Here is a 14,538-nt window from a genome sequence, read left to right on the forward strand (position 1 = left end):
TTTTTAAAAGGTGATGAACATTTTTTAAATTGAGTTTGGTGATGGGTGCACATATCTGTGAATATACTAAAAACCACTGATGTAACACTTTAAATGGGTGAATCGGGTGGTGTGTGAATTATAACTCAATAAAGCTGTTTTTTGTTTTTTGTTTTTTTAAAGAATACTTCTTGCTGTACTAATCTAGCAACAATGTGAAAAAGAAATGAGTATAGCCCTAAAAAATATTGTGTTGGTATCTCAAAGAAATCGAGTGAGGATTAAATGAAGTAGATAATGCACGCCAAAGTGCTTAGTACCATCGTTGACAAGGAATAGGAGGTCTGAAAGTGCTTTGGTCTCTTCCCTTCTCCATCCTGTAGCAGCTGCCAAGAGAGCACGCCAGCAAGAGACCAGCCAAAGTAAACAGAGAAGCTCTTTATGCCAAATCACAGAGCTGGCAAGGGGAATGTGGGGGAAGGGCAGGGAGGAAGGATCCTCCCCACTCCTTTATTCACAGGTTTAGATGTTGTTCCATCTGCTCTCGAAGTTTGAATTTCTGGACCTAGAGGAAAGGGAAAGGAGTGAGAACCAGGCGTGGGCCTCTGCCAGCTAGGGTGACCAAGCCCAGCTGGTTTGCCTAGGACTGAGGAGTTTCTCAGGTTAAAGCCAGGAAAGTTTGGGGCAAACCAGGATGAGCTGACTAGTTGGTTACCCTACTGCCAGCCTCTCAACAGAATCTGGCCCACCACTCAGGGAGGTATAGGCAGGCCGCCTGACCTTCTGCACCTGGGCCCCGGGCTCCCCTACCCCTCCCTGGTCTCCTTACACACCTTTCCTGAGACGGTGAGGGGGTAGTTTGTGACAAACACGATGTATCGGGGAATCTTGAAGTGGGAGATCTGCAGACCAGAGGGAGATAAAGCATGAGGCTGGGCGGGGTCCCACAGTTGGGTGTAGGGGACAGTGGGCTGACAGGTTGGCAGGCAGAGGGTGTTGGAGAACTGAGCAACATCGTGATGCTTGGGGCGGGTTGAGGGTCCCACCTTCCCTTTGCAGAAAGCCTTGATCTCCTCCGCTGTGGTCTTCTCCCCTTTCTTGAGCTGAATGCAGGCACAGATTTCCTCCCCCATCCGGTCATCCTTCACTCCCACCACCTTCCAGAGTCAGAGATAGATATCAGGCATCCCCATCCCCATCCGTGTCCCCTGCTCTTGGGGTCTCACCTGGGCTCACCTGGGCTGGGCGCCTCACCTGCACTTCCTGCACCTGTGGGTGTGTGTGAAAGAAGTTCTCGAGCTCAGCGGGGTAGATGTTCTCACCGCCGCGGATGATCATATCCTTGGAGCGGCCCAGGATCTTGCAGAAGCCCTGCTCATCCATCATGGCAATGTCTCTGCAAGGAAAACCCAGGAGCCGCCTCTCATCTCTGCCTCATCTGGCTGGCTCGCTCACTCATTCAGCAAACATTTATCAAGCACCTACTATATGTCTTGCACTATTCTAGACTCTGGGGCATATGGCATGAACAAGACATTACTTGGATAGTATAGTCTAATGTAGGAGGCAGATAAAACCAAGTAAACCCATACCTATGGCATATTTTCTCTCTCTCTCTAAACATATCTATACATATGATTTTCATGGCTGGCTTCTTCTTATCATTCAGGTTTCAGCTCAAACGTTTCCACCTTAGAGAAGCCTTCTCTGATCACCCCATAAAGGGAAGCTCCCCTCCCCACCACAGCCACTCTCTCTCTTATGACCCTATTTTATTTTCTTCGTGATGTTTATAAATGTCTGAAATGATCTTGTTTGTATCTGTCTCCCTCCACCAGATATGTGGGAAGTAAGAGCAGGATCCTTCCCATTGTGCCTTCCACTGGACCACCGGTGTTTAGAATAGTGCTGGCACATGGCAGGTGCATAATTGGAATTTGTTGAATTAAATGAGTGACTGAATCTTGGCTCAGATTTTGCAGGCACTGTCCCGGGTGCTCTCATCTGTGCTGCATTTGGTCCTTCTGGGAGCCCTATTTGGAGACTATGGTCATCCCCATTTTATACATTTTGGAAACTAAGTCTCAGAGATGTGAAGGGGCCATCTTGACACACATGTTCTCCCTGTTCTAGCTCAATGTTGCCAGCTCAGCCTCAGGACCCCCAGCCTCCCCTCGGCAGCCCAACTCTCCACACTGCCCTGCCTTCTCACCCTGTCTGGTACCACTTGTCCTGTCCAGTTGCTTCCTCGGTCTTCCAGGGCTCACCCCAGTAGCCCAGCATGACGCAGTACCCTCGGATGCACAGCTCTCCAGGTGTGTTCAGCTCTGCCAGTGTCCCCGTCCCCACGTTCACGATCTGGGCCTGGGACCAGGCAGCTTCAGGCTGGGGCCTCCCACCCACTCACTTCAGGATGGGGGGCCCTCAGGATGGGGGGAGCTTTGCCTTCCTTCCCCCTAGTAATGAAGCCCCCTGGCTCTGCCCATCCCCAGGGAAGGGAGACAAAGGCTGGAGTAGATCCATCACCAGTCCGACACTGGAGCTGGGCATGAAAGAATAGTTGAGGCCCAGGCCAGGAGCTGCTCAGAGGAGGCCGCCTGCGGGGAAGCCAGACCAGCTGAAGAATTATAAACAATGCACAAGAAAGGGGAGTCTCCTCTTACTTCCCATTAAGCAGTAAATAAAGAAGCCAAAGAGGGTGGCACAGCAGGGCCATGTGAACAGAAGAGGTGGCAAACAGGCAGAATCTGAAAGCCTAGTTGAGAAATGAGCCACAGCCAACGTGCAAGGAAAGCTTAGCCTGTGTGCCTCGTGTCTGCATCTGTGAAATGGGGAGAACTACACTTGCCCTGTCTACCTCACAGGTGGGCATCCCAGCGAGTGGCAGTGAGGCTGTCAGACACATGGGAGGGGGCTGATGTCACTGCACACTCACTTCAGGGAGAAGGGCAGGGGAAGCACTCTGGCAGTGACCCCAGAGGGGCAAGGGCACAAGGGGGGAGGGGAAACCAGGTACGGGCTGGCATAAAGCACCAGTGTTAGAGGCTGGGAATTTGAGAGCGAAAGGTGCTATGGGTCAGCCTTCAAGGTGCAAGGGACCCCCAGAGGAAGAAGCTGCTTGGGAAACCGTTTATGCCAAGCGAAAAGAGGACCTCTGCCGAAGTGAGTGGGGGCGGGGGGGGGGGGAGGGCAGGGCTACGGGAGAGAAAGAGCCGTGTAGGAAAAATCTCTGTGCCCTGGATCCTCTTTGAGGCTGTTCTGGCTGCCCCAAAACAGACAGTGGGCTTGGCAAAAACACACCTCAGACAGGAAGGGAGGCAGAGAAGTTCAGCTGCGGCTGGCCACTGTTCCAGCTCTTCCCCGCTCAGGCCTCAGCCCACAGAGAAAGCCCCAGGCCCGGGAAGACCTTGCTGTCTTGAGTGAGCTGTTTGGATCTCTAATTGAAAGCAATAAACATCCCAGGGGGTGAACCCCCGGCGAGTGGTGGGAGGTGGGGTCTGGGGCCCACCTCTGTGTGAGGCATGACCCTGCCCACACTTTCTGCCTTCTGCGCCACTGCGTCCTCGGTGAAGTTCATGAAGGTCACGGGACTGTTCTCTGTGGATCCATAAACCACCTAGAGGGTCCAGAAAGGGTGTTTGGAACAGAGCCCAGGACTGCAGCAGGATGGGGAAGTTACCCTGAGGGAAGGAACCGGGTGGGGGGGTGGGGCGGGGAATGGGGAGAGTGGAAGGCAGTTGAATGGGGGGAAAAGAGGCATATTCGGCAGAAGTCAGGAGGCAGAGGCACTGGATGTATTGCAGACTAGCTCAACTAGCAGGGGCCCCAGGTCTGAAATAAAATTGAGAGCAGGGAAGCCATTCTCTTCCGGCCGGGCTCTCAGTCTTTGTTCTTTCCTGGAGCAGCCACATGCTTTAGCCTGTGGCTCGCAGCGTTACCAATGTCCCAGCCTTCTCCACCTCCTCCCCCGGCTGTCTTAGCACACCCTTCCTGATTTCGGGCCACAACATCCCCTGTCCCACCCTTCCAAGCTGAAGGACCCATAAACTTGATGAGAAAGCCACCCTGCCTTGGCCAACTGGGAGCTACACAGGCACAACCCACCCGAAACCCGGGACAAGTGCCTAGCCTTGGGGTAGGTGCCCCCCAAGTTCTGGAGAGTTTCCTGTAAATTTATTTTCCTCAAACTAAAAATACAGCCAAAGCAAGGATTTAAAAAGCCAGTGGCACACCACCCCCGCACCCCCCCTTCTAGTGGTCAGAACATCCTAAGCAAGAGAAAACCAGCAGCCAGCCTTGGAGGAACATCACCAGGCAGTGTTCTCGGCCAACTATGACCCCCATCCAGAGGCGACAGGTGAAAGGGGCTTAGGAGAGGGCAGGCCTCCACACCTGAGTGCTGGGTGAAGGGAGAGGGGCTGGCTACCCTCTGTTCTAGGTTCCTTCCAGCCAGCAAAGACACCAGACCTTTTTTCATCCTTCAACCCCACCCTACCCCCCATTTCCTCTGTGTTAGTGGAAATGACTCAGGCATAGCTGGGGTTTGGAGAGACCTGGGGTCTGGTTCCTCCCCTCACCCCCCAACACAGACAAGAACCCCTACCATCAGCCCAGAGCTCGCTTTGGGGCCAGAGCTGAGACTCTGCCTGCCCACTCTCCCCTTTCCACAAAAATCTGGACACCGTGGCTGGCACGTGGACACACAGAGACCTGGTCGGCTGGGGCAGGGCTGCCCACAGGACCTAGGGTCGAGAAGCCCAAGCTGTCCAGGGCTGGTCCCTTGTGGCCAGGACCCAGCCCCGTCACCCGCCCTCACAGTCCTGGGCCACTGCCCAGGTGTGGCTTCTGTCAAGTACACCTTGACACCTCTCTGGCCGCCACCCTGGGAGAACACCCCCAACCAAGGGGTCCTGACCGCTGGGGGTGGGGATGAGGAGGTGGGAACATTTCAGGGAGATTAAGGAGGGGGGAGATGGTGTGACTGTGCCTGTGGTCTTCAGGTGTTTGCCGAGCCCTGTGGGTCATTCCCCTTGCCCCCCAGTTCCCACTTTTCTGGTTACCTTCAGTCGTGGCAAAGGGGCATAGGCGGTGCAGGGGACAGAAACTCAAGCCTGGGGCTGGCAGAGAGGGGCCAGAGGCCAGTCCAGGGCAGGGAAGAGCTCCCACCTCCTGAGGGCTGGCTGCGGGTGCAGCTGGAAGGGGAGCCCGACGCCAGAGAGCCCCATTAAAGCGCCGCCGGCCGGCGACTGCGGCGAGACTCGCGTCCGGCTGTCCGTCCCCACTTCCTCCCTCGCTGGGTCCAGGGCACACAGCCGAGCGCAGAAGGGGGGAGGCGTGGAGGCTCAGACTTGAGCAAACAAATAAGTTCAGGGAACGCCTCCCTCTCTTTGGTGTAAACTCCGGGCCCTGGACACACCCATACCCTCCCCTGCGGGGGTGGGGGTGGGGAAGGGAGTGGGGTGGGGAGGGAGCAGAATCCGAGGGCAGGGAGATAGGGGACCACAGGGTCCCCAGGGTGGGAGGGCCCCTCCCCTTCGAGGGCGGGGGCGCAGCTCCGGACGGGAGGGAGTTAACCCGGTGGCCTCGCGGCTCCACGTAGGAGCTGGCTCCGGCTGCCGGCTGCGGTCAGGGCCATCGTATAAATAGGGCGGGAGACCGAGCACCGAGGACTTGCCGCTGCCCCCAGCCCCGGCCCCAGGCGTCCCGGCCATGGCCCGCCCGATGCTCTTGCTCAGCCTCGGCCTCCTGGCCGGCCTGCTGCCGGCGCTGGCCGCCTGCCCCCAGAACTGCCACTGCCACGGTGACCTGCAGCACGTCATCTGCGACAAGGTGGGGCTGCAGAAGATCCCCAAGGTGTCAGAGAAGACCAAGCTGCTCAACCTACAGCGCAACAACTTCCCAGTGCTGGCTGCCAACTCGTTTCGGGCCATGCCGAACCTCGTGTCGCTGCACCTGCAGCACTGCCAGATCCGCGAGGTGGCCGCGGGCGCCTTCCGCGGCCTCAAGCAGCTCATCTACCTGTACCTGTCCCACAATGACATCCGCGTGCTGCGCACCGGCGCCTTCGACGACCTGAGCGAGCTCACCTACCTCTACCTGGACCACAACAAGGTGACCGAGCTGCCCCGGGGGCTGCTCTCTCCGCTGGTCAACCTCTTCATCCTGCAGCTCAACAACAACAAGATCCGCGAGCTGCGCTCCGGCGCCTTCCACGGCGCCAAGGACCTGCGCTGGCTCTACCTGTCGGAAAACTCACTCAGTTCCCTGCAGCCCGGCACTCTGGATGACGTGGAGAACCTCGCCAAGTTCTACCTGGATAGGAACCAGCTGTCCAGCTACCCCTTGGCTGCTCTGAGCAAGCTGCGGGTGGTGGAGGATCTGAAGCTGTCCCACAATCCCCTGAAAAGCATTCCCGACAACGCGTTCCAGTCTTTCGGCAGATATCTGGAGACACTCTGGCTGGACAACACCAACCTGGAGAAGGTGAGCTCCTGGCTGCAGGGCTCTGCCCCGGCTCCGCCTTCACTGCCAGGAGGTCCAGGGATCCCGGGCCACAGCTGGGCACCATCCCCTCTCCCCTAAAATTGCCTCTTCCTGGGGCTGTCTCCAAGGTGAGGAGCTCTGCTACCTCTGTCCTCATCTTGTCATATTCTCACCCAGAATCCTGCCCTGCTGCCCCTGTCCCTAGTCTCGGCCACTGCCCTCCTAGGATTCCTACTTATAAACAGAGCTGGGGCTGCCCTGGCCCCACCAATGGCCCCCAGGAGGCATGTCCAGGGCTCCCGAACCCCCTGCTGTGTACAGCAGCCACCCCTTCCTGTTGGGCCTTCCACCCCTCCTATGCTGTTTTTTTCCCCGTCTCCAGTAAAACTACCACCCCATAAAGGGAGGTTTGTTTACTGAGGAGCCTTCCAGAGGAGCTGGGCAAATCAGGCCCACAAAGACACCCTGTTCCTGGTGGGGAGTGTGCTAAGGTGGGGTGGGGGGCTGGGGAGTGAGGGGGAGGACATACCTGAGGAAGACCTCCTCCCTGCCTCCCAGAGGCCCTGATGGATCCCTCATCCCCACCCCCAGTCCACACACCTACATTCCACTGCATTCTCAGGTCCATTTCAGCTGAGTGGGGACAGGGGGCCTGACCCAGGTTGCAGACATGCACCCATGGGTTCCGTGAAGGGGCAAAGGCAAGAACCACTCACCACTGTTAACCTTTGGCACAAGGACCCTAGGTGTCTCCCCATAGGAAAGACTGGCCATGCCTCACTGTGTCCCAGAAAACTCACTGCCCTTTGCCCACCCCGGTCACCAGACCCATCTCCTGGCTGCGTCCTCGCTCAGTCCTTCCTCCTCTGTGATGCCCAGCACCTGGCCAGGTGGGGCTGCCTTGGGTCGGAGTGGAATCCTTCCTTGGGACTAGAAAATCGCTCTGGTGTAGGGGCTCCGGCCAGGAGGTTTGGGCAGGGACCAGGGCAAGGTGGGGGAGATGGTCATCAGAGCAGTCTGATTACCAGGGAACTTCACACCCTTCCCTGGGCCACAGGCACAGAGATGAGGGCAGAATAATACCTGGATGGCGACCAGCCTTCATCTGGGTGGACAGAGTCTGCCTGAGCCTGCCCTTCTTCAGCCCCAGCCACTCCCCAGCAGAAGTCAGAGTCCCCTGTGGCCCACCACTGCCAGCGTGGCCTTTCAGTGGGAAGCAGAGCAGGGCAGCAGGGGCTCATTTGGGGCAGGGGAGGCCAGGCAGGAACTGTGACGTCTGGGCCAAGATATGGGCACCAATAGAATGTTTCCTCTGGAGCCAGCCAACCTGGCCCAAGACTCCACCGAGGTGGCTCCACAAATAGAGTCTGGCAGGCAGTGAGGGAGCAGTGAGGATAGAGCTGGGGGACATCCCAGGACCCTGGGGGCTGTGGGGAACCTGGGCCCACTGCCCATCCCACCAAACACTGACCAGCTTCACTGTGTGCCAGCTTGGGCCACTGGGGCCAACTCTGGCTGCCTCCCCAGCCCCAGTGTTTGTGCAGGAAGCATGGTGCCAGGGGAGGAGGAGCTGGATGTGGTCCTGCAGCTACTGTTGACTCCCTGGGCAAGGGACTTAACCCTGCCCCCTCCCCGCCCCCCCCGCCAGTTTACATATTGCAAATAACACTACCTATCTCAAAAGGTGGTTGTATGGATTAGGTCATCTGAGACAACTTAGTCATACTGTGAAACTCCTCAAGGTGCCACTGCTTATGTCCAAGGAAGGACCCTGCCCCTCTGGGGCCATAGAGATGGGAGAGGCCGGACACGGGCTGGGGTGCTCACTCGTGCCCACCTCCCTCCCTAGTTCTCTGATGGTGCCTTCCTGGGTGTGACCACGCTGAAACATGTCCATCTGGAGAACAATCGCCTGAACCAGCTGCCTTCCAGCTTCCCCTTTGACAGCCTGGAGACCCTCACCCTCACCAACAACCCCTGGAAATGTACCTGCCAGCTCCGGGGACTGCGGAGGTGAGAGGACCCCCGTGGTACCCCCAGAACACGCTCATGTGATGAAGTAGAGACACACTGGCCCTGCACTAAGACATCCTGGGCATACGTCCTAGATCTGCTACCTAATAGGTGTGGAACCCTGGGCATCTCCCGATTTGCATGAAGATGACAGTTCCAGACTACCCTAAAGCCAAGTCACCCTGGCCCCATGGCTCACTGACCCTTCCTCCAGTACTCTTACATCTCTTCCCCTACCCCAGCAACTCTCTGTCTCTCCAGGTGGCTGGAAGCCAAGACCTCCCGCCCTGATGCCACTTGCGTGTCGCCCGCCAAGTTCAGGGGCCAGCACATTCGTGACACGGACGCCTTCCGCGGCTGCAAGTTCCCCACTAAGAGGTCCAAGAAAGCCGGCCGCCATTAAACAGGTGGGGCCCGGTGGGCAGCTCCCCCATTCCCTCTCTGGAGATTCTGGACGTGAGAAGGGTGTCCCAGGATACTTCCCCACCATGGAAGGGCATGCAGACCCTCCATTTTTGCAGGGAGAGGAGGGGAGGACTGGGGCTCCCCCTCTAAGGGGGAAAATGATACTGCCCAGGACCACCACCATTCTCTCCAAACACTGTCTAGGTTGTTGGAGTCCTGACACCAATCCTTGCCTCACCTCAGGTCCTGACCCAGCCGGTCCTGGTGACTGGTCTCTGCCTTCTGCCGGAAAAACTACTGATCCTCCCACCTCCGACCCCCACCTTCTCCCCACAGCCTTTGCTGATGCACAAGCTGTCCACACCTAGACATGTCCTGGCAGGGGACTCGGGCACTGCAGCACAAACCCAGCTCCGCCTGACGGTGAGAGCTTCATGATGCCTGGCCCCGCGGCTATGGCTCCTCTCAGAGAAGCTGTTGCTGAGACCCCCAAGTCCTTTAGAACCGGAACACGGTGGCCATCAGGATGGCCACTCTTCCGGAATCCTCGTCTCTGCTCCCCTTTGCCTGCCATTTGGAAACAAACATCAGATCCTTGCCCCACCCCTTGCCTCCAGGAAGGGTCTCAAGCCCCTACCCCCAACTTTGCCAGCCCCCGCCTGCCAGGACACTCTAGCCGGACACTGGTGCTTTGCCACACATCCTCCCATGCTGCATTTCTTCCCCAGATTTCTATAAATATAAATTTATGTATGTGTAATATTTACTCCCCTGTCACCTATCTCTGTGACTTGAGAGCTGCTGATTAGGTAAGATTGCTTTTTCTCACATCTGCTTTCTGGAATGAGGGCCAGCCGGAGGGTCTTCCTTGGAGACCCAGGCTGGGCTCCTCCCCACTCCCAGCAATCTCTTCTCGCCCAGCCCCGTCCTCCACTCACCACCAGTTCCTTCATGTTCAGCTTGTTGATGATGGCTCGGATCAGCTCTGGGGATGCAGGGGACCCACCAATCACACCTGAATCAGAGAGAGGGCTGACACAGCTCCCACCTTCTCCAGGCCCAGTGGACCCCCCCCTTCACCTACGGCCCTTTTTAGGAAATAACATTCCCTTCTCTCCCCAACCCTGGACCTATTCCTAGACCAGGCAGCTGGCCTTGGGCTGGAGTCTAGGGACACTGGGGATTTGCCTCCCTCCCACCCATGTTTCTACAGTGGCCTTCTTGCCCCTAAATGAAAGCTTGGGCACATATGTAGCTCACTGGGCCAATCCTGGCCTGCCACCCTTGGCCCCATCCCACCTCCACACATGGCTGAGATGTCATAACTTGAGAAGTCTGGTTGGTTCAGAATGTCCACGAACATTGTGGGAGTTCCATATAGCAAGGAGCCTCTGTATGAGGGAGGTACATCTCAGAATCAGGCTTGGAAGTAGAAGGGAACTTCCTCTTCTCACCACCCCACCCTGACCCTACAGTAAGGGCCAAGGCTGCAACTGTGGGGAACAGGCAGGAGAAGCTCCTTGGAGGGAGGAACTGGTCCTCTCCTGGGGGTCTCCCACTACCCCGCCTCCATTTCTCCTGGTTGGAGGGAAGAGACATCTTGGAAAGGGATCAGGGCCCAGGAGTGAGGAATAGGAGGGTCTTATCAGCCCGCAGATGGCTTTCCACTGATGCCCACCTCTCTCTGCTGATGGCCTCCAGCGCTTTCTTGCCATCAAAGACCGGAGAGGACAGGATGAGGGTGACCCCGTGCATCAAGCTCACCATTGTGCCTCCCACGGAACCCAGGCAGTGGTACAGGGGGTTGGGCAGGACCACCCGTGACTTGTCTGGTGGCTGGAGATGGAAGCAGGAGGCTGGGTCTATTGTGGGGCCCCCGGAAGCCAGTTCCTCTAGCCAGCGGGGGAGCCCAGCAAGCCCCCCACCCCGCCAGCACGGTGCCAGGGAAGCCCTTGCTGGGGGCCAGCACCCCCTCACCTTCTGGTGCAGTCTCAGGCGCTCTCCTATCATGTTGGAGTTGTTGACAATGTTGTAGTGGGAGAGCGTGGCCCCCTTGGGGCTGCCGGTTGTCCCCTGACAAGACAAGCAGGTGATGGCTTGGCCTCTTTCATCCCATCTCCTTCCCACCCTGGGCCAGTGCATGGAAGAGCACTGGACTGGGAGTCAGGAGACCGAGACGGCTGCCCCAGATCCATTCATTCACTCGATACGTATTCACAAGGATTTGCCACATGCCTACACGGTGCCAGGTGTTAGGATCCTCAAAGGTGGCAAATAAGGTCTGTCCTTATGCCGCTCATGAGGTGGCTCAGAGAACTCTGTGGCTCACCAGCAGATGCCCTCTCTGGGCCTCAGTTTCCCCATCTGCTAAATGAGGGGCTCTGACCTGTGGTGGCTCAGTGCATCTGCCCCTGTGCTGGGGACAAGAGGGCCAGGGGAGGTGGGCATGTGACAAGGATACCAGTTGCTGGTGTTTTCCAGGGCAGAGCAGACAGCTAGGGCCGGCCCCACTAGAAGAGTGTTTGCTCTCCCCTGACTTCCTCTGCTGCCTCCTCCTTCTCAGGGGAGGGTCACATGGCGGGCAAGGGTTAGTGTGCCAGCCTGGGCTCGGGACAGGAGACCTCTGCCCTACCGAGGTGAACTGGATGTTGATGGGGTCATGGCAGGACAGGAGCTGCTGGGTGAGCCGGAGCCGGGCCAGATTCTGCTCTTGACTGCCAGCTGCCACCACCTCATCCAGGAGCAGCGTCCCTGGCAGAGGGGCGTCCACCGAGATGACTGTGGTCAGATCTGGGAGCCTGGGGGTAAGGGAGCATGGTGAGAGTCGGGGGCTGAGGCGGGGCCCACAGAGATGGGTAAGGGATGAGGGGGCCAGGAGGCTGCATGAGGCACCCCTCCCAATCTGGGACACCCCCACCTCTGACTCTTCAAGTCCCCTGGCTGGGCCTTCTCCACCTCTGGACAGATCTGCTTCAGGATGTTGTAGTAATGCTGGGTCTTGAATTGCCTGGGGAACACGAGGGCTTTGCAGCCCACCTGTAGAAGGGGAGCGCACCACCACGGTCAGCAGGAAGCCCCAGCCTGGGGATGTGGCGGCGTCCTAACTGTTGCTCTCTTGCCCACACACACCACCACCACGACACACACATGCACCACCCCCAACACGCACACTAGCCTGTCTGACCAACAACCTGCTCTTCCCACCCACCGGCTGAGGAAGGACAGACTCTGGGGGTCACTCACGTGTGCATGGCCCCCCAGCCCAGTCAGCCCTCTGTGACAACTGGAAGCCCCCTGTGCCAGGCACCAGCTGGCTCCCCCGCCCCCACCAAGGCAAGGGATGGGCCTACCTTCCTGAGGGCATACTCCACCTCCATAGCCTGGTAGGCTGGGTTCACAGACACCTGGTGGAGACAGCGAGGGTACATCATGTGTTCTGGGCAGACTCTGTCCCTCTCACTGCCCCTCCACCCTCAGAGGCAGCACCCTGTACCTTCAGGCTTCCTTGGTGGGCTTCAGGAGAAAGCACTAGCTGGTGTGAAACCAGCCAGGCACTGGTATGATTCTGGGGCCAAGGATCCAGGGGGTTCCCCTGAATGATGCCCCACCCCCCTCACAGCCAGCTGTGCCAGGCAAGCCCCTCCTCACCAGAATGATGCCTGCCTGGGCCGTGGCCAGCTGCATGAGTACCCATGCGTAGGAGTTGGGTCCCCACATGCCCAGACGGTCACCCTTGCAGAGGCCAATACTCAGGAGCCCAGAAGCAGCTTTGTCCACCTGGTATAAACAGACAGGGCACAAAAGGGTGAGATGCAGGTGAACAGAAAGGGGCCCATGACTCGCCCCTTAACCTTTGGCCCAGGGGTTCACATCAGACCCACCTGGGAACAAGGGACAGGCAGATACCTAGGCCTCAGCAGATCTGGAGGGGGCTTGGGAACATGCATAGTAAACCAGTGTCCCAAGAATGACTGATGCAGGAGGCACCTGGGCCACCTCTGCCTCAGCCCTGCCCTCCTCTCCTGACATCCCTTGGGGCTCTCAGGCAGTCCCAGCACCCTGCCCCACGGCTAGGCACCACCCTTCCTGCTCCACCCAGCCAGGGCAGCCTGGGGGCCAGCACCTGCCCACTTTGAGGGTTCAAAGTCAGGACCCACCTCCTCCTTGAGCTGGGCAAAGGTCAACCTGATGTTTTCGTGGTGGACGACCAAGGCCTCTCGGTCCGGGACCCTCTGTGCTGTGGCATCCAGGCACTGCCCCACAGTCTTGTTAATAAGGTGCAATGTGGTATGGCCCTGGACATAGCTGAGGCCTCCGACGGGCAGGGTGGCGGTGCGATCCATCTCTCCAGAACTGTGGGGAGAGGGGCTATGGGCTCAACTGCACCAACCCCTGCGTCCCTGGCAACAAAGGCTGGCACACCCCGCTGGGAGGTAGGCTGCTTACAACGTGGGCGGGATACTCCAGAAACTGTCTGATCCGCCCCATCCCCAGGGACCATCATCATTTAACTTAGGACCTGCTTTGCCCTTGGGAGGTCAAACCTGGAGGCTGACTTCCTGTCTTTAATCAGAGAAAAGGTTCTTTTCCCCAACCTACTCCCCAGTTTCCATTCAGTGCCAGGGGCCTGAAGCCTTGGTGCCAAAACCCTGGAAAGGGAAACTAAAGTCAATCACGCTGATTTGACTAAGCAGGGAGGTAGCCTGTGTGGGATAGGAATGGCCTCATCCTAGACACTGCTTCCTTCTAGTAAAAAGGCCCCTGGGTATTTGTCAAAACCCACAGAATAGTCTAACACAAGGACTAAACCTTAATGTACTATGGACTATAGTCAATAATAATGTACCATACTAGTTCCCTAATTTTAACAAATGTACCACACTAATGCAGATGTTAATATCAGGGAAACTGTGCCGGGGTGGGGTGGGGGGTGGGTATAAGGAACTCTATGTTCAATCTGCTCAGTTATTCTGTAACTCTAAAACTGTCTAGGGGGACTTCTCTGGTGGCGCAGTGGTTAAGACTCCGTGCTCCCAATGCAGGGGGCCCAGGTTTGATCCCTGGTCAGGGAACTAGATCCCACATGCACGTCGCAACTAAGAATTCACATGCCACAACTAAGGAGCATGCCAGCCGCAACTAAGGAGCACACATGCTACAACTAAGGAGCCGGCGACCCACAGCTAAGGAGCCCGCGAGCTGCAACTAAGGAGCACGCCTGCTGCAACTGAGACCCAGTGCAACCAAATAAATAAATTAAATAAATCTACATTAAAAAAAAATTAAAAACTAAAACTGTCTATTAATTATTAAAACTAAAGTCTATCAATTATTTAAAAACAAAAACGAAAAAAGGTCCCCAGCAGTCCAAGTATCACAGGCCTAGGCCTGCTAGTGCCCACTTCGCTGCCCTGGGTGGCAGCTGCTGGGCTCCCACCCAGGCCCAGGTGGGGGTGTGGTAGCTCTCAGACCCTGTTCTCATCAGAGAGGGCATGCTCCAGGACCCTTCCAGGCCTCCTCTGGGCCACCGCTGGGTGGTGTGGGCCCCAGGGACCCTTCCTGATGATTCAGTCCTGCAGCTGCTGAGCTGAAAAGACCGAGCCTAGCTTTCACTGATTGGCCGCTTATGGCTTATGGGGGAGAATTTCTGGGAAGAAC

The 14,538-nt window shown here is 57.3% G+C and overlaps 2 protein-coding genes across 8 annotated transcripts in view; one reads left to right on the plus strand and one right to left on the minus strand.

The window, feature by feature from the left end:
* Positions 1 to 397: 397 nt before the first annotated feature.
* Positions 398 to 14,538, minus strand: part of ACSF2 (acyl-CoA synthetase family member 2) — a 29,959-nt gene continuing 15,818 nt past the window's right edge. For 2 of the 6 annotated variants that reach the window (XM_036837514.1, XM_036837516.1), the window contains 16 exons: positions 13,038 to 13,233; positions 12,529 to 12,657; positions 12,374 to 12,412; positions 12,231 to 12,284; positions 11,798 to 11,916; positions 11,513 to 11,678; positions 10,858 to 10,953; positions 10,559 to 10,716; positions 10,180 to 10,271; positions 9,819 to 9,895; positions 3,488 to 3,595; positions 2,192 to 2,343; positions 1,234 to 1,375; positions 1,026 to 1,136; positions 813 to 881; positions 398 to 544 (listed from right to left, as the gene is read on the minus strand). In XM_036837514.1, coding sequence (XP_036693409.1) covers positions 494 to 544; positions 813 to 881; positions 1,026 to 1,136; positions 1,234 to 1,375; positions 2,192 to 2,343; positions 3,488 to 3,595; positions 9,819 to 9,895; positions 10,180 to 10,271; positions 10,559 to 10,716; positions 10,858 to 10,953; positions 11,513 to 11,678; positions 11,798 to 11,916; positions 12,231 to 12,284; positions 12,374 to 12,412; positions 12,529 to 12,657; positions 13,038 to 13,233 — 1,759 coding nt within the window. In that variant the 3' untranslated portion in view covers positions 398 to 493. Of the gene's footprint in view, positions 545 to 812; positions 882 to 1,025; positions 1,137 to 1,233; positions 1,376 to 2,191; positions 2,344 to 3,487; positions 3,596 to 9,818; positions 9,896 to 10,179; positions 10,272 to 10,558; positions 10,717 to 10,857; positions 10,954 to 11,512; positions 11,679 to 11,797; positions 11,917 to 12,230; positions 12,285 to 12,373; positions 12,413 to 12,528; positions 12,658 to 13,037; positions 13,234 to 13,424; positions 13,530 to 14,538 lie in introns of all 6 variants that reach the window. The other 4 variants (XM_036837511.1, XM_036837513.1, XM_036837512.1 and 1 more) reach the window with 4 other exon arrangements.
* Positions 5,524 to 9,761, plus strand: CHAD (chondroadherin). 2 transcript variants are annotated; one of them, XM_036837521.1, is made up of 4 exons: positions 5,524 to 6,462; positions 8,312 to 8,475; positions 8,737 to 8,882; positions 9,085 to 9,761. In XM_036837521.1, the coding sequence occupies exons 1-3, from the start codon at positions 5,689 to 5,691 to the stop codon at positions 8,876 to 8,878; spliced, it is 1,080 nt and encodes a 359-aa protein (XP_036693416.1). In that variant the 5' UTR covers positions 5,524 to 5,688; the 3' UTR covers positions 8,879 to 8,882; positions 9,085 to 9,761. The 2 variants fall into 2 exon arrangements, with proteins under 2 accessions (XP_036693416.1, XP_036693415.1); XM_036837520.1 differs by having other exon boundaries at positions 5,525 to 6,462; positions 9,124 to 9,756.

This window comes from Balaenoptera musculus, chromosome 20, assembly GCF_009873245.2.
Source record: "Balaenoptera musculus isolate JJ_BM4_2016_0621 chromosome 20, mBalMus1.pri.v3, whole genome shotgun sequence".
Classification (NCBI taxonomy): Eukaryota; Metazoa; Chordata; class Mammalia; order Artiodactyla; family Balaenopteridae; genus Balaenoptera; species Balaenoptera musculus.